At 52.3% G+C, this 21,344-nt stretch overlaps 3 protein-coding genes across 3 annotated transcripts in view; 1 reads left to right on the top strand and 2 right to left on the bottom strand.

Annotated features, from left to right (window-relative positions):
• APC2 (APC regulator of WNT signaling pathway 2) overlaps positions 1 to 5,548 on the bottom strand; it is a 49,977-nt gene extending 44,429 nt beyond the window's left edge. The window contains exons 1-2 of the mRNA XM_054013611.1: positions 5,099 to 5,548; positions 646 to 850 (exon numbers count right to left, since the gene is read on the bottom strand). Of these exons, the coding sequence (XP_053869586.1) occupies positions 646 to 699 (54 nt within the window). The 5' untranslated portion in view covers positions 700 to 850; positions 5,099 to 5,548. The remainder of the gene's footprint in view (positions 1 to 645; positions 851 to 5,098) is intronic.
• Positions 2,025 to 12,067, top strand: LOC128828714 (gap junction beta-3 protein-like). The gene is made up of 2 exons (XM_054013617.1): positions 2,025 to 2,752; positions 6,635 to 12,067. The coding sequence occupies exon 2, from the start codon at positions 6,641 to 6,643 to the stop codon at positions 7,295 to 7,297; it is 657 nt and encodes a 218-aa protein (XP_053869592.1). The 5' UTR covers positions 2,025 to 2,752; positions 6,635 to 6,640; the 3' UTR covers positions 7,298 to 12,067.
• A 343-nt stretch (positions 12,068 to 12,410) lies between these two features.
• Positions 12,411 to 16,694, bottom strand: RPS15 (ribosomal protein S15). The gene is made up of 4 exons (XM_054013618.1): positions 16,647 to 16,694; positions 16,417 to 16,502; positions 14,673 to 14,907; positions 12,411 to 12,580 (listed from the first exon to the last, which is right to left on the bottom strand). The coding sequence occupies exons 1-4, from the start codon at positions 16,677 to 16,679 to the stop codon at positions 12,467 to 12,469; spliced, it is 468 nt and encodes a 155-aa protein (XP_053869593.1). The 5' UTR covers positions 16,680 to 16,694; the 3' UTR covers positions 12,411 to 12,466.
• Between the last annotated feature and the right edge of the window lie 4,650 nt (positions 16,695 to 21,344).

Below are 21,344 nucleotides of genomic sequence, written 5' to 3'. Positions count from 1 at the left end.
TCCCCCCCCACACACACACACACACCCCACCCCCACCCCCAAAGCCCCGGCTGCAAGGCCCGCAGCGAGCCCGGCTCTGTCTGTTATGCAGCGAGCGCCTCTGGAAAACGCACACACACCTTGTCATTGTGCTGAAGCCAGCGGCAGCCAGACAGGGCCTACGCTCTGCCTCCCGCTGCAGGGAGCTTTGTGTCCGCCCTACAGCTCAAAGGGTCCCCACTGAACCTGCTAGATCTGACCGGTCATCACAGCCCCAGGCCGGCCTCAGCCCGAGCCAGGACCCGCGTTCTGCGGCCAGGTCCCCCCCAATCCAGGCACCTCCCCGCGCCCTGGGGCTAGACACGGAGGAGACGATGATTTCCACTGTGCCCCGATCTCCCTCACAATAAAACAGAGCGTGGATCAACCCCCCCCCCCCCGCGATCGCTCCATGCGGAGCCCACAGTCCCCAAATGTGCCCCCCACCCTCTCTGTCTCCTGCAACAACCCCCCCCCCAAACCCCCTGCAGCTGACCCTGCTTAATATGCAGCTCAGGTTGGCAGCCTGAAAATACAGCTCCCAGCAGGGGGGAAAAAAGACCACCCCCCCCCCCGCCCCGCGTCAGCGGGCTTTGCACCTGAAATCGCCGCCGCCTGGTGCTTTACCTCATCCCCAAAGAAGGTGGAATGCAGGAAGGACAGGAACCAGAGCAGTCCCATGGAGCCTGCATCCTGCAGCCGCGGCCGCGGTCTCTGTCTCGCTCTGTCTCCTCCTAAAGGGCTGGGTCCGGGGAGTGGAATTTTTTACCCGAGCGAGCCGGGCTCCCAGCCCTAGATGGCAGCAGATCCCATTTGGCTCCAGCTCCCAGACCTAAGGCGACAGCAATGAAAAGGGAACAGTCAAGGGTGCAAGGCTAGCCGCAAAGGCGCGTGAGCCTGGGGAAAAGATGGGGGTGGGGGGGATAGACAAGACCTGAAGAGACAGCAAGGGAGAGGCCAGAAGTGTCAGGGGACGGCAGGTCCCACCTGAAACAATTATGAAAATCCACAAATCTCATCTCAGACTAAGCGAGGCCAGCGATCAGCTGTTCTCCACGCCCCCGGCCGCAGGCCAAGAAGAAATCAGCGAAGTTTACAGCCAGGGAGAATTAGATTGGATATTAGGCAAAACTTTCTGTCTATACCGCTAGTCACGCTCCGGAAAAGGCTGCCTGGGGAGTTTTGGAGGACAGGTTGGACAGCACTGCTCAGGGATGGGCTAGGTTTACTTCGTACCACTTCAGCGCAGGGGGTTGGACCGCTTGAAGCCTCGTCCAGCCCGATATTCCCGTAAACGGACAAAAACCATCTTTCCAGACCCCTCCGAGATTGTTAGACCCAAGAGAACTTTAATCATCAAATCTGTTGCTTTCGCGTTGATTTCAGTGTAAGTAATAACTCAGAAGCTCTGTAGGGGCCGTGACACCCCGTTAACACCACCGTGCACGACTACAATCGCTTCAACGGGAGCTCAGCCGGCCACCGGCAACAATTCCTTTCTGACCCTTATCTGAGAAGCAAACCCTCCACCTTCTCCAAACCCCGTCCCATCAGACACTTGTCTTCTCTGATCCTCCTTTTAGGCCCTGATCCTGCAATCCTTCAGCACCTGCAGGATCGATCTCTTACTACTGAATTTCACTCTCCGAGGTGGGGGGGGGGGGGCGCAGAGCGTGGCCCCATTGAAGTCAGTGGGAGCTTTCTCTGTCTATTTCTAGTCAGTTTCACTTCCTGATTCTCAGGCCCTCATACTGTGGACAAGGAACACCCCTTAGTTATCTGACATCTTTGATCCCCTAGTCGCAAAGCGGGGTTAAAGTTCACTATCCTCATTTTACAGATGGGGGAAACTGAGGCGCGGGAAAGGGAAGAGATTTGTCCAAAGTGAGCCAGTGAGTGAGAGGCAGAGCCAAAAAACAGAACCCAGAAGTCCTGACCCTAATGCCAACTCCCTTCTCATCTCCAGACCACACGCTCCTCCCAGAGCTGGGCATACAACACAGGAGTCCTCTTCCAGCCCTGCCACTACTTCATCCTATCAGGGTGATTTCCTCCCTTTATGCCCTCCTGTCGGGCAGTGAGGCTGCTCGCTCCCCTTTCGCCCCTTGCCCAGGCCCTTTCAAAGCCCGGGCACAAAGGGGAACAGGTGTTTTGTAAGCTGCAAAATCAACACATAAACCCTGCAGGGTCCTACAGCATTTGTACTGGAAGGGGATATAATTCCTCCTGACCCTCAGCCACGCTTGTGCCCTGGAGCATAGAGATTGTCGCTAAGGCATCAGAGCAGTTCTTTGCAGAGACCCCCACGCCTGCCCTAACGGTGGCATAGAGCAGGGCCTACATTTAAAATCAGGCCACTCGCCCCATGCTCACGCCTCTCATGTGCCGACAGTACAGAGGTGACATGAATGACCTTGCAGCCTCCCAGCCTGAGCAATGACATCCTGCTCCCTTCCCCTCTTGAGGGCTCCCTGGTTGGTTCTGTTCTAGCCTCTTGCCCGGTCCTGGCTGCTCCAAACCAGGCCGAGCCGTGAACACGCCTGCACCTTGCATGCTACTCCGCTCGCCGCTATTTACAGCAAAACAAAGCAGCAGCGGGAGAGGTCCCTGGGCATTTCCTGGCCACCTCAGTTCCTGGGAGGAGACGGGTTGAGAAAGGTGCCACAGGAAAGGACCCTCCAACTCCAGGAGATGTCGCCGAACAACCTCTAACGTCCTTGATGCAAACTCCCAGGTAAAGGGGAAGCTGGGTTGGATCCTCCTGCTTAGTTGTCCCACTTCTGCCCTGTGCTGTAGCTAACTGGCCACGTCCTCAACAGGTGTAAACCGGGGTCGCTCCCATCGCCTTCCAAACTAGGCTAATGGACCCCACTCAAGACCCCAGAAAGGGCTTGATTTCCAGAGGGAGAGAGCTAATCCCTTCCTGAAAAACACATCAGGGTTCTTCGAAGGTGTCTCAGGTTGCCCCCCCCCCAAAACGGAGGCCCCCAAACTAGCCAGAGCCTTGGAAAAGTTCAGAGGCAGCAGCACCAACTGGATTCTTTTAAATTAATGGCGATATCCCATCTCCGAGAACTGGAAAGGACCTTGAAAGGTCATTGAGTCCAGCCCCTCCCTTCACTAGCAGGACAAAGTACTGATTTTGCCCCAGATCCCTAAATGGCCCCCTCAAGGACTGATCTCACAACCCTGGGTTTAGCAGACCAATACTCAAACCACTGAACGATTCCTCCCCTAGGCTACAGGGGGAGGCTGGCAGGGGCTCAGCTGAGAATCCAGCACAGCTCTTGCCTCCCCTCTCTCTTCCCCTTGTGCCGCCAGGCAGGGCTGGCCATAATCTGCCCCCATCTCTGCAGCTGATCTCCATTTCAGGGGGCTTTACCCATGAGCCGGGCGGTTTCCCCCTCTGGCCCGCCCCAGCCCTGGGAGCAGCCTGGCCGGCCAATGCCGTTCATAAGGATCCCAAGAGCGGCTCCGGCCAGACCTCAAAGGGATCAAAAGCATTGAACGGAGGCGGGTGCCCTGCCTGGACTCCGGCCACTTTCATCTCCTTTGCCGCTGAGCACGCTGGCCACAGACTGCACAAGCGTTCCTTGTGCTCCTCGCTCCGGGCACCCACTGCCCCCCGCTGCTGTTCCAGTCCTGGGCTCTCCTCTTCTACACAGCTCTGCCAACGCCCTGAACTGCTGCCCCCTGCCAGTCCCGCTCCGGGATCCCCACCCTCAGCGCTGCTGATGCCCCACAGTCCAAACCCACCCCACTGCCCCTCACTCCTCAGGAACAAATTATTCCATGCCTGGGCCACTCCTGCGCAGTTAAAGCCCCTCCTCCCACCTTCCCAAGGATCAGCTGTCAGCTTTCCGTGGGGGCAACCTCCCCTCCCTTCTCCTTTGTCTGATTTCCACTGTCTTAGTAACTAAGATGACGATTTGAAGGCCCAGCTCGGATCAGGACCCCATTGTGCCAGGCGCTGCACAGACGGAGTGAGACCGTTCCTGCCCCAAAGAGCTCCCGATCTAACCATGCAAAGGGGCAGAAGGGGAAACTGAGGCACGGGGCAGGGCAGGGACGTGCCTACAGTCACCCAGCAGGTCAGTGGCAGGAATAGAACCCAGGTCTCCTAGCTCCCAGGCCACAGGGCCAGCAATAGCCATTCCCCCACTAGCCAGGCCTTGTACAATCCCAGCCAACTGAGATGGCCAGCATGAGGCTTACCAGAGCAGCTCAGCGGGTGAAGGCCAGGCCCTGCACCGGGCTAAGTGTAGGGAGGGATGGAGTCATAGCTCTGAATACAGGGAAAGGCCCCTGGGGCTCTGATCGGGACCATGAGGCACAAACTCCGGATGAACTAATGCAGAGAAGCAAGAACAGCAGCAGCGTCGCCTCCCACCACTGACCGGGGATGGGGGCGTGGGGGGTGGAAGCTCCACCAGGGTCTCTGCCCCGATGGGCCAGCAGAAATCATTGTCACGTGACCGCCTCCAACGGGCCTGTTAAAGAACCCAGCGGGGCACAGGCAGGTTGGTCTGCAGGAAGGGCCCAGAGACGCGGGAGGAGGAGAGCTCTCCTCCAAAGCTGCAAGGGGCAAGGTCACCCCCGTGCCCCCTGAGCCATTCCTTGGAACCTCGCTGTAGCAAGGGCGCAGGGAGTGGGAGACAGGCGTCCTGGGTGCTGCGCCCTGCTCTAGCAATTAGGACTAGCGGCTCAGAGCAGGGGGCTGGAAGTCAGGACTCCTGGGTTCTCTTGCCAGCTCTGGGAGGGGCATGGGGTCTAGGGACTGGAATAGAGGGGGGATCCAGGATTCCCTTATCAATGACATGCTGGGTAAATGAGTGCCATTTCCCCTCTCTGTGCCTCAGTTTACTCCTCTGGGAGGGAAGAGAAGTTGGAGCCCTGCAGAATGCCACATGAGACAGGCCTTGAGGCAGAAGAGCAAATCACGCAGTCTTCCCTCTGCCGGCTCTCAGGGAGGTAGGAACATGCAGCCCCCACCTATCCCCGTAGGGTTTGCAAGTGAGTGTCCAGCCCCTCGCAATCAGTGGTATCGACAGATCAAACAACGTAGCAGCAGAGACAATACCTGATCTTCATCCACCGCCTGGAGATCATCTAGCCAAGGGCCGGTGCAGCCTCCCTGCCAGGCTCAGGTCTGTCCCAGGACTGACGCGGGTCAGGCAGGCAGAGGCTCTGTCTCTCGGCTCCACAGGATCGGTGTTACGGCCCCAGCCTCGCAACAGTCTCTAGGAGGAGCCCGGTCAGTGCGCCAGACCCCCCTAGGGGTCCCACTCTTCCTCCAGGGTAAGCCAGGCAGCTGGACCACACAGTGAGCTCCGTTCAGCGAGTCCCACTGAGACAGACCCCTCAGGGAGACAACGCTCCTCGCCCAGCATTTGCAGTGACACCCACACACGGCGCTGTGGAGAGTCCGGTTCGTTCATTAACTGGAAGTTCTGTGGGTAGTCTAGAGAACTGGAGGGGAAAGCAGAGCCCATTCTGGTTAGCCCAGAGCCCAGCCAAGCTGCGGGGAACCCCTTGGTTCAGGCTCTGTCTGACCTCCTTTGAGAGATCCCTTACTCCTTCCAGCAGCCAGCTCTTACCCCACACCAGTCCTTTGATCTCCAGCTGGGGGATTGTTGTTCATCTGCCCAGAGGAGAGATGGGGAAGTCCATATCCCTTGGGGATGTTGGTTGCTAGGTTCCAATGTCCTGGCGATTGGATTCACCACTGTCTTCTCAGATGCTCCGTTTATTGGAGACTAAGGCCCGGACAGCTAGGTGACACCCACGCCTAATTCTCTTCGCCTGCCCCGAAAGCAAAGTCCTTTTCCATCCCACTGGGTAACAATGCAGCACATGGGGAAACTGAGGCACAAACAGGACTCAAAAACATTACAAAATATTCCCACTTTGGGACGCTCTTCCCCTAGGGAAGCAGGCAGGCAGCTCCCACCATCCCTGCTCAGAGGCCAAACGCGAAGCCCAGCCCAGCCCACATTCCGCCAGCCTCTTCATCCCTGCGAATGCTGAGCTCTCCTTCTGAGCCTCAAAGACCAGATCCTTCCAGCCAGAGCAGCTTGTTACCTGGCTCTCTGTGGCAGTGGAGTCCTCTCTGTTAACGCAACACGACCCGCCCAGACAGGGTGCGTGTCCTAAACGTACGATCCGAGCCTGGGAGCCGGGCCCCATCGTGCTGGGTGCTGCAGACACAGTGAGACTGGCCCTGCCTCACAGAGCTTGCAATCTAAACACACCAGATAGACAAAGGGTGGGAGGGGAAACTGAGGCACCGAGCAGGGACGTGACTTGCCCAAGGTCAGCAACAGAGCCGGGAATAGAAGCCAGGTCCCCCAACGATCACGCCCATGCCTTAGTCACTAGCCTGGCCTTCCTCTCTAACACCTTCCATCCCCCATTACCTGTCTTTCCATCCAAGCGACAGTATTTCTAAGGCTCTGACTCGGCTGATTTCTAATGTAATCCAGAGGGTTCTAACCTGTGTCTCCCCTCCTCACGCTCCCTAAAGGCCAGGTGTGATGAAGTGGGGGATTGTCTTGTTTTTCCTACCGTCTATACTCCTCTGCACCACACACCTACATCTCTCCTTCCCCCCCCACAGGCTGCCATGGAGGTGGACGCCGTCACAAGCCTGCTGAGCGGCACCAGCGCACACGCCCCCCGCCTGTGTCGGGCTGGCTTGGCTGTGGTCTTCACGCTGCGGCTGGTCACCTTGGCGGTTGGAGCCAGGACCCTGTGGCGGGACGAGGTGGGGGACTTGGCCTGCAACGCCAGCGCGGAGAGCTGCCGCCGCACCTGCTTCGACGCCGCCTTCCCCATCTCGCCCTTCAGCCTGTTCGCGCTGCAGCTGGCGGTGATCTTCAGCCATGCTCTGGCCAGCTCCTGGCACTTCCGCCCACACGGCGAGGGCATGGGCAGCTGGCGGCAGCCCACACTCCGGGGTAAGCAGCCGCGGCTCTGGCTGCACTTGGGAAGTCTCTTGGCCAAGGCTGTCCTAGAAGGCATCTTCCTGGTGACGTTCCACACGCTCTACAGCCACTTCCCCGTGCTAGTGCAATGCCCTCCCTCTCCCTGCCCGCCGGCCGTGACCTGCGCCATCCTGAATGCCCGGGAGAAGGACGCCTTTAACCACTTCATGGCCGGCTCCTCCTGGGCTTGTCTCCTGCTCAGTCTGCTGGGGACGCAGCACGCAGCCGTTCAGATCTTCCAGGAGGCTTCTGGAAAAGCTCCGCGAAAAGGCCCAGCCAGGAAACCACGCGTGTAACTGGCCAGGTGTCATGGTGACTCCGCTGGGTCGCCAGCAGGGCTTGAGCCCATGACTTTCAGTGCTAACTAGGAGGAGCCACCATTGCTTGAGCTAAAGGAGTAACTCCTCCGGCTGATAGCACCACTAGGCTATTATCCCCCCGCTAGCAGGGGACAAAGGCACACTCTGTGTTAGGGTGAGTTGCATAATCACCCCAGAGGGAGAACGAGGACGGTGGTGGAGGGCATGTATATGGGAGTAAAGGACACGTGTTTTGTCATTTCTCCATCAATCTCGCCCGAGAGTGACAATTAAAGCGACTCTGAAACAACCCCCAGCAGATCAGACCCTCATGGAACAAAGGCTGGCAGCTCCTGGGACAAGGACCGTTTCTTTGTGCTGTTCATACAGCTCCGAGGACGATGGGGCCTGGTGCCATGTTGAGGGCCCCTGGGTGCTACCGTGATACAGCTACTAGGATGACATTTAGACGAGGGAATTTAAGCCGGGTAACAGGAAATATTTGCAAAAGGGCCGAGCTGATTGTGTGGAATAATCTCCCAAAGACATTTAGAGCTGGAGCAGACAAAGCTCTATCTGTTTATCTCCTTACATGGCCCACACCAGCAGGCCTGAGTCAGTGTTTATGCTCACACCTCCTCTACAGGGCATGGAAATATTAGCCTCTTCTTACAGAATGGAGGTGCAGGGTAAGTGCAGAGATTTGACCAAGACCAGCCAAGAAGTCTGTGGCAGAGCCAAGTAGTCCCAGGCCAATGTCTTAACTCCAAACCCAGCCTTCCTCCCTGGAGAACCACCCTGCACTGGCAGGAGCTGGATGCGGATGGCTTCTCCGGCTCGGAGTTCCCAGGCTTCTACATTTAAAAGCCACGTGTGTTGGAAAGTGCGCTGAGAGAAGACGATAGAGAAGAGCCGAATGAACCTAAAAAGCTGCTAGGAAATTTCAGGTTGTTCCTCCACGTTCTAACTGAGAGTTGGGCATCTGATTGAGACTTTTCCTCTCAGGAAGGGTTAAAAGCTCTGACCCCAGCAGCCAAACCCGCGCTGCAATGCTAATCCTCTCTGACCACCGGTGAAAGAGGCAGTAAGCAAATTTCACATGATCTCCAGAAATATTGACCAAATGGGAATAATCTCACAGCGACATCTTCTGGCCAAAAAACACTACCTGGCTGCAAGCCAGCCTGGCCTGCAAATATCCTTCTGGCTCTCAGGCGGGGTAGCCTGGAGGTCATGCGGTTTTACTACAACAGCCCGTGCAAACATCAGTCATCCAGACAGTTCCTGGAGCCGTGGTAATGGCCATGTAGCAATATTTCCGCTCATGCACTCGCCTCTGGGTGGCTTGCTGGCATTTCAGCAGCGGCGTGATCTATAGAGCGTAAAACACCTGGGGACACGGTTCTGCTGGATGAAGCAGAAAATGGTGTTAAGAGTAGCGGACACACACACCAGGCACAGAGAATCGCTGTTCCTCTTCCGGGATCCCGCAGCACTTTGCTGTACCCGCAGTGGCATCCCCGGTTTCCCGTTATTATGCAGGAGGGCTCAATAGAACTTCCTTCGCACTGATGCTCCTAATGGGTTAAGAGAGCTGCATTCTTTAATCAGACCATTGCTGGGGCACCTGGAAAACAAATGGATGCAATAGATACAATAGCTACATCTTAACAGTGAATGCCTGTCCCCAGCCATTCAGATGGAGATGAGGTTTGGTGCACAAAGGACATTCCGACACCAGGCAACCCAGTTCTCTCCTTTCTAAAGCCATCCAATTCCTCGGTTATTGTTTAAGCTCCTGGACAGGCAGTCATTCGGGGACAAGGGGAGGGTGCAAAGCCTCTTTTTGAATGTAGGCTATTCCAAAGAGAACAAAGCTGGTAGAGCATGAAAAGGCTTTTTGGAACCAGCCACAAAGATTCCCTTTTGAACCCTGCTGCTAACTGACCTGGCGCCCCCGTCATAAGCCAGCAAAGAGCAAGTCAATGGATGGCAGCTATGATGTGTTCACTGCGGGCGCCGGGCCAGGCACCAAGGCTGCAGTAGATGTTTTGGTGGGGGAGGGACGGGAGAGGTAAATCTAGCATTGGTGAAAGGTCCTAGCTTGGTAGATCAAGGCCAAACTGCACAACAGGTACAGCAATACAAGCTTCCCACTAACACACCTCTGTCTGTATCTTGTCATATTTAACTGTAGGCTCCTTGGGGCAGGGGTTGGCTTTGTGTCCTATGTCTGTACAGCACCTGGCACAGTGGGGTCCTGCTCCAGGACTAAGGCTCCTAGGGGCTACGGTAATACAAATAGAAACTCTCTCTGCCTGGCTGCAGAAAGTCCATCTTTTGAAGGGTGTCCAAGTCCTCCTGACTTCTCTGCTGAAACTGCCATGGTGGTGATGTTGCAGACACGTTTCATAGGAAATGGAATAAGACCCACCTGTTCTTTTCACACCGGCCGTCAAACAGCCATCAGGGTAGTTCCCATTCACCTGAGCCGAATTAGCTACGTTCGTTACCAAGCCCCCGCATGGGGAACTGAAGGGATAGCAATTGACGAGATCATTATGTAGCATCTTTCAGCCCCAAATGCCCCAGGCTAGTTTACAAATCGACCTACCACTGAAGTGCAGGCACCTTTGGGGAGAAACGGGGCAGCCGTTAAACGTGGCCAGGAAAGTGGCATCACCGTCTCAGTTATAGGCCTTATAGAACGGTTAGAGCTTCATACTAGGCACACTAAAGTTATTCTACCTACCACCCAGGATTCATCCCAACCCCCACTAGCTGTAGTGTGCGAGAGCCAAGAGGTATCCAAGCTCGATATCACTTACCTTGCAAGATCTAGAAAAGCCCAGGCCAAAGGGAGCCCTCAGTAGTTTGAAAAGGAGCCAGGTTGCTCCAACCCCTGTGTTTTAAAACATGGTATCATGAGATGTAATTAGAGGAAGCTCCCAAAACTCTCTGCATTTCAGTCTGAGGGAATGGAAGGAACCAGCACTACCCAGTAGCTTGCAGAACAAGGAAAGGGGCTACCATTTGTTTGGGTCATTGACTGAAGTTTCACACACCTGCTGCCACAGGCAGAGGGGAATCTGTTGAACCCACTTGGGATTAGACCCTAGAACAAAGTCTTGGCAAACCACATGAACTTCTGTTTGACCTTAATATTACTAGACAAGAGAAGGAAAAACTGATGTGACCAGAGCTGTGTCAGGAGAAGGATTGAAGATTGGAGAACCAGGGTCTTAATACACAAGCCCTTTTACAACCATGCTTCTGCCATTGGGAACCTTTAGTAAAATCCTGTTTCAATTGAGTATCAATTACTTCTAAAGAAAATTGTGCTACAGAAAGCAATGCAGCTGTAGGGGAGCATGCTCAGGACATGGTATTTTAGACAAGTCCCATTAGGGTTTCATTTATTCAATGCTGTTTTTCTTTCCGGTTTTACACACACCCAACAATGAAACCACTCTGATTAGTTTCCATACAGGTGTTTGGTTTTTAGTGGAAAAGGATTCTGGACCTCTCAAGAGTACAATTAATGAAACCAGCACGGGATTTCCCGGGGCAGACCACGTAAAGAAAAGTTGCATTCACGTTTCTAGTCCATCTTCAGTGTTTTTCTCTAGAATTTACCCGTAGATTATGCCAGATGAGATTTTTCTGCACACTGGGATGCATCATTGACCTGCAGGGTTTATTATACACCTCTATCTCGATATAACGCTGTCCTAAGGAGCCAAAATTTTTTTACCACGTTATAGGTGAAACCGTGTTATATTGAACTTGCTTTGATCCACCCGAGTGCGCAGCCCCGCCCCCCCGGAGCGCTGCTTTACCGCATTATATCCGAATTCGTGTTATATGGGGTAGAGGTGTAACATTACATATTTTTGGATGTCATGGAAGCTTGGAAAAAATTATTTTCATCCTTTTCTGTCAGCCACAGATTATTACATCCTTCAGATATCCACGGTAACCACATTTGTTTATTCTGTATCAGCATCTTCATGGAAGTAACAAGCAAGACCTTAGTACAGAAAGCAGCTGTGCACAGGAGGGGAACATACTTGGGACACCAAACCAAAAAACACTCAATAGCTTTCAAAGTGGCAGCACTAGCATACTGACAATTTTTAGAGGTAGAGGGTATCGACATCTAAGAATCCAGAGTGCATTCCTCAGACTATAACATCTAACAGCCAATAAACCTCATCTTTGCCTCTCTTTAATATTCAATATGTGCTTAAAAGATTCCAGAAGACTGGGCACATGGCCTGCCCCCCCACACCATACCACAAAGAGGTGTGAAAGGATTTTACTCCTGTTTTTTAAGTACCAAGACTGTTGATTCTAGTCTTGCAGGAGGATATGGGTTGTTTACAGGATGACCAGACAGCAAATGTGAAAAATCGGGACAGGGGTGTGTGTGTGGGGGGAGGGAGAGGGGAAGGGGGGGGAGGAGAGTGTGTAATAGGAGCCTATATAAGAAAAAGACCCAAAAAAATCGGGACATCTGGTCACCCTAGTTGTTTATAATGAGCTCTCATCCCTTCATTGAAGAGAGGGTCTCGAATCTTTATCGGGGCCATCTCTACTCCAAATGGCTACTGACTGGAATCAGTAATTCTAGAACAGTCTGCGTAAGCCATCCTCCCCCACATTTAGCAGTTGTGATGTCATTTCACCAATCTTCAAGTCAGGCTCCCCGGGCTAGACCGCATCAGAATTTCTCGCGTGAACAATAAAAAGAAACATTGAAAAATTCTCATCAGACCTGCAAACCGGCTTATTAGAGCACAAGCCCAGTCCCTCTCCCACCCGCCATTAGAGAGGACATTCCTAGACCAACTCACCAACAAGCTGTGCAATGGGGACAAGACAGGTGGAGTTTCGCTTGCAGCGTCAGGACGGGATACTCCACCTGACTTGTCCCCATTTGCACAACACAAAGCGTTTTCAGTGAGCTTATGCAGACACATGGACCCAGATTCTCTACAGGACCCCCGAGCCTACACACAAGCTCCTAGTGGCATTTACCTTCAGAAGGCACAGCCCAAATGGAAGGGAAATTCTCAAGATCCTACCCAGAGAGAGACCAGAGACAGTGTCGGGCAGGAGCATTTTCTTTATTTACATATAGAAAACATTTTCCCAAAGCATCATTTACTTCAGAGGAATGAACCTAGATGAGTGGGTGGCACCGATACCAGGTCTGCCATGTTTCACTGGCTTGTAAGTGATGGAAAACTCGCCCAGGTAGTGGCCAATCATCTCGGGCTGCAAGAGAAAAGACAGGGTGACTATTCAGAAACAGGATTGATCTGACGTGACAAGCAGCTGAGAGCCTCAAACGGGAGAGTACCCTGCAAAGACCTTAAAGAGCATCAGAAGACAAGTTGGATTTCATGACACAGAGCTCTGGGATGACTGTTTAGAACTATTCTTTAAAAATACAGTACCTCCACGTGCATCTATCAGGTGCTTGGTACAGGTAGAGATGGGCATGCCATTTGCAGCCAACTGAATTAATAAAAACAACAAAGGAGTCTGGTGGCACCTTAAAGACTAACAGATTTATTTGGACATAAGCTTTCGTGGGTAAAAAACCCACTTCGTCAGATGCATCTGAAGAAGTGAGGTTTTTACCCACGAAAGCTTATGCCCAAATAATCTGTTAGTCTTTAAGGTGCCACCAGACTCCTTGTTGTTTTTGTAGATACAGACTAACACGGCTACCCCCTGATAATTGAATTAATGTAACCCTCTTTCTGTTCCCAAATTATCCAGGCAGACTGACTGATCTTTCACTGAATAACAATCTAAACGTTTCAGCCTTCAGACTTCTCCAGGGTTCACTGATACTATTGTTTTGAGCAAGCACACCTTGCCACTTCCCTTTTCTTTCGGTATTCAGACAGCTCTAGTCACAGCTGCAGATCCTCCTCTTCCTTATCATATTCAAAAATGCCCCTCCTGCCCCCTCCCCAGACAGCACTCCCACCTCTCTGGCAGATAAGACTGTCTACACTACAGACTTCTGCTGACACAGCTGTGTCTGTCGGGTGTGAAAAGGTGCGATCCCTGACAGATCGCCCTAATGCAGATGCTCTTATACCAGCAAAGCTTGTTTTGCTTGGGGTGGGCTAAACGATCAGTAAAAGCGCAGTTTTGGGGGCATTAGCTGCGTCCATGCTAGGAGCGCTTACCAATAGAACTGCAGTGCTAAGGAACTCCTAGCGTAAACATGGCTTTGGCTATGTTTAGGCCACTGTAATTAGCTACAGCAATCCACATTGATAGACAGCCAAAGGAGATGTCGAAAGGCACAAGTGGCAGTTATGAGTTACATGTGTCTGACGAAGTGGGTATTCACCCACGAACGCTTATGCTCCAATACATCTGTTAGTCTTAAAGGTGCCACAGGACTCTTGGTTGCTTTTTCCAGTTATGATTTAGTATCCCAGGTGTCTAACTCCCATTTCATGTCTAACTGCCACCTGTGCCTTTAAAAAAAATAATCACCCCCACGTGTCCAACTCAAAACATTCCCCCAACCAGAGAGCCCAAACAGGTTGATCTACCTTAAGCCCTTCAACAGGCTTTCAGGTTAGATTTCAACCACAAACAAAGCAGGCAAAGAAAATGTTGGTCAGTTGTTTAATCCTTCCTTGTAATATCAGATCACGCCACACCGCACCTGCAGGCTACTTCATTTCCCGTTAGATCGGCAAGTCGGATTTCTCGCTACAGCAAGACATTCTGTGGCTCTGTAACGGAGCCCCTGCTCGGTCACCACCAGGCAGGTAAGCGTAGGGGTGAGGGAATACAGGACTGCCCCAAAGGGTCTGTCTACATTGCAAGAAGCAACATGTTCTTAACTCCAGGCAGACCCTCCCCCCGATTACTTCTCTCATACACAGCAGCACTATGAACAACTGATTCATTCACTGAATTACCAGGCGGGCAAGCAACCTCTTGCAAAACTTCAGTCTAGGTCTTAACAAGCTAAGAAGAAAAAGCCTTGTATGTAGCACATTCCCCGAAGTCAGACACCACCTTCTCAAAGGAAAATAGAGAATGATTTCATGACAAAGTTTTGGGGTGGTTTTTTTGTTTACCTCCCACAACAACCTGCCTTTCATAGGTGTTAAAGCCCCATATACAGAGACTCTCCTCCTAGAGAGGGAACTGGCCAAGCTCCAACTGGAACAGACGTTCAAGCAAATTAAAGGGCAACTGGTTTACCCTTTCAGAATCGATCCATTACAGGAAAATTCAGGAGCGGAGACGGGGCCTAAGCAAGCAGGATGCTGGTAAGTTTCTGCTGCTATCAGGCAGTATTTAAACCTTTCGCTCCTGCACAGCTCACCTTGATTTCCACCTGGTTGAAGGTTTTGCCGTTGTATACGCCGACCATGCTGCCCACCATCTCGGGGAGGATGATCATGTCGCGCAGGTGAGTTTTGACCACCTCTGGCTTCTCCATGGGAGGGGCCTCCTTCTTGGCCTTACGAAGGCGCTTCAGGAGGGAATGCTGCTTACGACGCAGGCCGCGGTTCAGACGCCTACGCTGGCGAGCACTGTACAGCTGCATCAGCTGCTCGCTGAAATAACGAAGAGGACTAGATCAGCTGGGGGGGTGGGGATAGCTCAGTGGTTTGAACATTGGCCTGCTAAACCCAGGGTTGTGAGCTCAATCCTTGAGAGGGCCACTTAGGGAACTGGGGTAAAAATCTGTCTGGGGACTGGTCCTGCTTTGAGCAGGGGGTTGGACTAGATGACCTCCTGAGGTCCCTTCCAACCCTGATATTCTAGGACTCTAAACATGAGTCAGCTCATATGTAACATTTAGATTCAGTGAGGAAAGGAGCGAAACACCAGAAATGGACCTGGCGCCAGGACCCCTGGGTTCTATTGCCAGCCGTGGGAGGATGGAATCATCATTTGTTCACAGTTGGGAAAGATTCAGGAGTGAGCAAATCCGTAGTCCAGTATTGCTGAGGACATTCCAATGAGATGCAGAGCCATGTATCAATTATTAATGATGTTCACTGTGGTACTGCTTAACGATCAACCAAGGATTGGGCTAGAAGCTGTACAAACACAGCAGTAGATGGTCCTTGCCCCAAAGACAGTCAGCCATGACATCAAGGAAGGCCACAAGCAGAGTGAACAATGTGTGACAACTTTTTGAGGGTGGGTTTACTTAGAAGGGGGTTAACTAAATAGAAAGAGAGGAAGGGAAGTGGATGAGGGGGGCAAAGCTGAGGCGAAGAGATTGAGAGATGGAGCAAACAGCCGATCGATGCAACATCCAGACAAACTGTAGAAAGTTTTCTGAATGGCCAGAGGTCCCTGCTCTGTCAACTCCCCTTCCTGCAAGCTGGACTCTAGGGCTCCTCTCTGCAGCTGCACCCCACCTGGGTCCTAGCGCCCTCAGAGTTAGGGGCTCTCCCCTGCACAGTTCTGGGCCCATGGAATGATGGGGGAGTGGCCCCTGTTTGACACCACCCCTCCTCCCACACTCTGGTATCCTTAATTTGGACTAAGCGATACGAATGAATATGGCAAATTACTTCTATCAGAACACGCAAGTAAAATAGCGGACAACAAAATGCTGCTTTTCTATAGCCCTTTGTACTCAGAGATTCCAGGGCACATTACCCATATTAATGCATTTACCCTAAATTAAGTCTCCAGGAGGAAGATTGATAGTGTCTTTATTTTATAGATGGGGAAACTAAACAGAAGGTCTGGTCTTGTTATAAGGTTTTTGCCTGAGCGGATAGGAAAAAAGCTATTCTATCCAAATTAAGGAACCACAGCTTAATCCCAATGAACACTTGGTTCAGAATATGGTCCACTGTCATTGTTAGGAGATGAGAAAATAAAAGTCATATAATACACTTGGCCCCAAACTACTTCACAATCCTGTTTAAACCTGGCTACTTCTGCAGTGAAGACAGGGCCTACAGACCTGTTGCACAGAATGTAGAGAGCTTGATTTCCAGTCATGGGCTCTGGCCACAAGACCTGCCGTCATCTCTTAACATAACCTCATTGCTTGGTTTGGTAACGGGGGAGAAGGGTGCCAATAAGCAAGAGTTACTTACTAGGACATATCGAGGAGCTGATCCAGATCGACACCTCTGTAGGTGAATTTCCTAAAGGTACGTTTCTTCTTCTGTTCGACTTCCGCCTGGATGGAGAGAACCAGAGGGAAAACAGATGAGGCCTCCAAATTACAAAGACATCCAAGCAGGCGGGACGTTTTGCCAGAGACCTTTGCTGCCCTGCTCCCATGTGTTTACCAGCCCAGTTATTGCCCACGTATAGGTGTTACCGGGGGAAGAGGAGCACATGCGTGGTAGTTCATTAGTCTCTGTAAAAGTGCTCTGAAGAATATAAACAGAATATAAATGCTGTGAATTATTCGTAATGATTCACTGTTTGATAAATATTAATGCTCCTTTCACTTTGGAGCACACAGACCTAATGAAACACCCCCCCCAAGGGTGAAGCATTCCCATGGCTTAACTGGGCACATCTATATTTACAAGAGATTGGTTACTGGACATATCTGGAGCCCGTTTCGCCTGGAGGAGCACAACCTACATAAACCAACCCTGCTCAGACTGCTCCCAGCCCATAAGCGTCACCGCCCTCCCCAAACCCACCGTCAGCACCAGGCCCAGCCCTACAACAGCTCCCCAGAGCGGCCCACGAGTTCCATCAGCCTCCCCCAGCAAGCACCCCACATTACACAGCACCCCCACAACCACATGCGTCACTGGCACCCTGTCTCCAGACAACTCCCTGGGTGCCCCGTCCTGCCACAGCACACGTTACACACACTCAGGCTCACAATGTTCCCTGAGCCCAGCTCCACACATTGTCCATGGACAATCTCACAACTCTCCCCTCCCCCCCCCAAGACACAACGCTCCCTCAACACAGAGCCCCCCAAGAGTCACAGACATCGCCTACACAACACAACCCCACCGACCTACACTGCACACACCCGCAGCACCGCCAAGAGCCCCCCAAGACACATGCACAACACTCACACCCCAACTACCCCATCACAATCCCTGCCCCCCACTCTTCTCCCGGGCCCCCTCCCCCCACAACGCATCCCCCCCCCACTCCGCTCGGGCCCCAGCCCCGGAGAAGACGGGGGACTCCACGCCCCCGCCAGGGCCCGGACCGGGCTGCAGCAGCTCAACCAAGCCCAGGCCCGTTCCCTCCCCGCCCATACAGCCCCAGGCGTGCAGGGGGCAGCGCCCTCCGGGGGTATCGGCACCCAGAGCCCCGGCCGAGCCGGCCCCGAAGCGGATGGAGCCGGATTAAGGGCTCCGGCCCACGCCACTCTCACCCACCATCTTGGCCGCGTCTCTTCGGAAAGGGCTGATCTCGTCCGGGCGGCGCCTGATATCGCGAGAGCAGGGCAAGGGGCAGGCCCCGCCCACTACGGCTTCAGCGCAGCCGTTCCGCCCTCACTGAGATTTAAAGGGGCCGCCGCTAAAAAAAAAGAAAGTAGGCCGGGGGGGCGGCGGGGAGAGAAGGAGGGAAGCGGTGTTAGTCTCGCTCATCCCTGCTGGCGCAGCACGTGGGGTGCCAGCAGCATAGGGTAACCAGATGTCCCAATTTTATAGGGACAGTCCCGATTTGTTTTTTTTTTTTTTCTTATATAGGCTCCTATTACCCCCCTCTCCCTGTCCCAATTTTTCACACTTGCTGTTTGGTCACCCTACAGCAGCAACATGGCTCACCTATCCATTTCTAGGGCACCTCCCTACCCCAGACATACCCTAAAACCCTAGTCTTGCATCTGAAGAAGTGAGGTTCTTACCCACGAAAGCTTATGCTCCCAATACTTCTGTTAGTCTCAAAGGTGCCACAGGACCCTCTGTTGCCTAAAACTCTAAAGTCTCATACATGCTGGCCCCCATCTCCTCTGCCACCCCCACCCCCCAATCCCACACTTATCCCTAAGGTTGGCAACACTGGGGGCTGTTTTCTCAGCACCCCCACCCCACTCTTCCACCTAATGTTAATACTAATCACAACCAGTACTCAGCTACCGGTGCAGGGGTATTTCTTGTAGCTTTTTGCAGCACTCAGCAGAGATGAAGTAATAAAGGGACTGTTGGCAACCCTACTTATTCCCCCACCCTGCTCCAGACTAGCCCCAGCTGAACACAGCCCCCACTCTGGCACAGGCTGCTTCCCAAGGTGGCTACCCCCGGGCACACACCGAGGCCCCTATGGCATCCCCCACCCACATGCAGCTCCTTATCCAGCTCGACTTACCACAGAGGGTAGTAACAGATCTCCTAGTCCCCCTGGCCGCTGCCTGGTGCTCTGTCCTGCCACCTTTCCTGCCTGGCTTCTGCCCCAGAAGTTGATACCCCACCAGCCACTATTCCATGTTACGGATATTTGACCCCTCTCCTCAATCCAAGCAAACATCCTAGAGAAGTCTGCCGTCTGTCTACTCTCTGGAGGTAGGGGCTGTGTGCTGGTTCTTCATGTCCCACCTACAATCCATCACTCCCGAGGTGGCTGCTACCTGCCAAGTATTCACCCACCTGGGCCGGCCCTAAGCCCCCACAAATCCTGGCCCATACCTCAAGGGCTTTTTGGTGGAAGTGGGTTTCAAAGTAGGCATTTCCCGAGGTTTTAGGAGACTCCCCTGGACTGTAGGCCAGTCCTGGCTGTCACCTTTCACCCACCCCAGAGATGGCGGCAATTCAGTGGTCCTGTGGCACAGAAGATACTCTAGATCAGACATGTGCCCACACCAGAAACAAATATTGGAACCTCTCCCCATCAACTTGGGAAGGAGGTGGGGAGATGACCAATAACATGGGACTAAGATCAGGAACCAACCCTTTTTGGGTGTTGTAAAACCTGACTGATAAAGTTAACTGTGAGAATGAGGGCAAAAATAGTATGGAAATAGCTATTGGTTAAGCAGTTTCTATAAACCATTTCCCCGGCCCATGCTTTGCATAAGTTCACTGGAGACTTGGGTTAGGAGCTGATCGAAAAATTTCTATTAAAAAGCATTTTGCAACAGAAAAATGCCTTATTAGGTAAATGGGAAAGATTCCATTTCTGTCATAAATGAAATTTTTAGAGGGAAAAAATAAATAGTTTAAAACTGAAAATTGTTCAGGTTCCAATTTATTTGTTCAAAGAAAAGCTGAAAGTTTTTGAGGAAAAAAAAAAAAAAAAAAAAACCCAACCAAAACTGTTCCCCTTCATTTTCATCAAAATTTCTCAGAAAAGAAGTCACTCCCTGCTGGATTCTAGTTGTTTGGCTAGAATATAGATTTGAGTCCTTGTGAGCTTTATTAACCAAATTAATTTTAAGATAAAAAAAGAAAATTACAGAAAGGATATTGGATAGTGGCTCAATAAAATGTGAGTGATCTAACATAGCACAGTGGGACCAATTCTCAGTTACTCTATTCCTGTGCTTGGGGATACGAAGGGAAGAGGGACTGTGTCACCTGTGGTCTCCCCATGTTCTGAGTATACCGAGGCCCTGCTTGCCCGCTTGGTGTAAGTTAGATCAGCCTCAGGGCTGCTCTAATTTATGCTGCTTTTCATCTCTCCCTCTAGGCCCTAGGAAGCAGCAAATAACCATAATCACAGTACTCTGGCTATGCCGACAATCTGCCCCCTACGCCAGGGGCTAGGAGCAAGGCTGTCAGGTGATTTTGAGTCCTTCGGCTCTGCACTCCAACCGTACAGATGCCTGGGCAGGGTGGGAAGGGGCGGATGGAATTCCAGGAAGATGAAGAGGCTGCAGAAATTGGAGCAAAAGCAGGAGGTGAGGAGCAGATGGTTGAGGGGAATCCCCGCTGAGAAAGGGCAAGGCAAAAGAAATCCCCATCAGTGCAGGACTTACCAGAACAAGACATCAGGTCCAGGTGGAGGCAGAGAAGCTTCTGTAGAGCTGAGTAGGCTGTGAAGCAAAGCAGAACGCTTAGGCAGGGTGCTCGTCCCAGGTACGCAAGTAGCCACCTTTCAGAAGTAGGAGAGACCACTCGGCCATTTCCATGTCTGATTAAATGGCTGGCCCCAGCTGAGACCACTATGAAGGATGCTCCGCTGCAGAGGTAGGAGCTCTGCTTTCTATCCATTCCCCTGGGCTGAAGCAGAAATCTCAGGTCTCTGGCTTCTCTCCTTACTCTCCTTTTTCTTGTCTCCTATTCCTTCCTTAGTCCAGATGGAGGGAGAGAGCAGGAAAGAGGAGGCAATGCCTCTGTGCTTCCAAGATAAGGAGGCAAAGAAAACCTAAGGGAGGCAACATGGCTGAGATTTATATGGGTTTCAGAACTGCTACCTCCTTGCTTCCCAGTGGGTGGCACCATAAAACTGTCCGTCCTTTTTCAACTCATCTAGGAGGGAGCAGAGAATTTGTCTCACACATTAGGTAGGTCTTCAAGGCAGAGTTAACCTGGGTTCTTACTCAGGTGTTGCCCCTAAGCCCTCTCCCGTCCACACACAACACCCTCTCACCTGAGTTTGGTGGTGCTCTGAACCCAGGCTAGCTGGCGACATGGATTGGAACTTGGGTGCTGCTTTCACTCACACTGGTCCTCACCCACTGTTAGTGTGGATGAGGCTAAATCACTCAAGTACTGATAGTCCCCCAATGCCTTCCCACAATTCCCTCCCTGTGCCCAGAACAGACAAGTGTCCCCTCCTGCCCTCCACCCCCATTCACTGGGAAAAAAATCACAAAGCATCTTGGTTTACTGCTGCAGCAGCCCAAAGAACTATGGGATATGCCCCCAGAAGTCGGATAGGGCTTTGTACTAGTCTAGACCCAACTGCCAAACACCTGAGTTAAGTGCAGTGAAGACATGCCCAAGATCAGATTTCCTAATAGAACTGTTCCTCCAATACTATCATTGGGGCATTTCTCGCTCTTGCTCACAGAATTTGGAGAGCCTCCACCCTGCTGTACTTTGTGAGAGGATTCACACATAAGCCTTAGGCCAAGGTGTGGCAGACAATGCTGGCT

The sequence above is a fragment of the Malaclemys terrapin genome, chromosome 24 (assembly GCF_027887155.1).
Source record: "Malaclemys terrapin pileata isolate rMalTer1 chromosome 24, rMalTer1.hap1, whole genome shotgun sequence".
NCBI classification, from domain to species: domain Eukaryota; kingdom Metazoa; phylum Chordata; order Testudines; family Emydidae; genus Malaclemys; species Malaclemys terrapin.
The sequence above is the reverse complement of the archived record's forward strand: the minus strand, read 5'-3'. Positions and strand labels throughout refer to the sequence as shown.

Coding starts and splice junctions, on each gene's coding strand:
- RPS15 (XM_054013618.1), bottom strand. CDS start 16,679: ATGAACTACCACGCATGTGCTCCTCTTCCCCCG. Junction 16,503..16,646: donor CATGTGCTCCTCTTCCCCCG/GTAACACCTATA, acceptor CTCTCCATCCAG/GCGGAAGTCGAACAGAAGAA. Junction 14,908..16,416: donor CAGCTCCTCGATATGTCCTA/GTAAGTAACTCT, acceptor TCGTTATTTCAG/CGAGCAGCTGATGCAGCTGT.
- LOC128828714 (XM_054013617.1), top strand. CDS start 6,641: ATGGAGGTGGACGCCGTCACAAGCCTGCTGAGCGGCACCAGCGCACAC.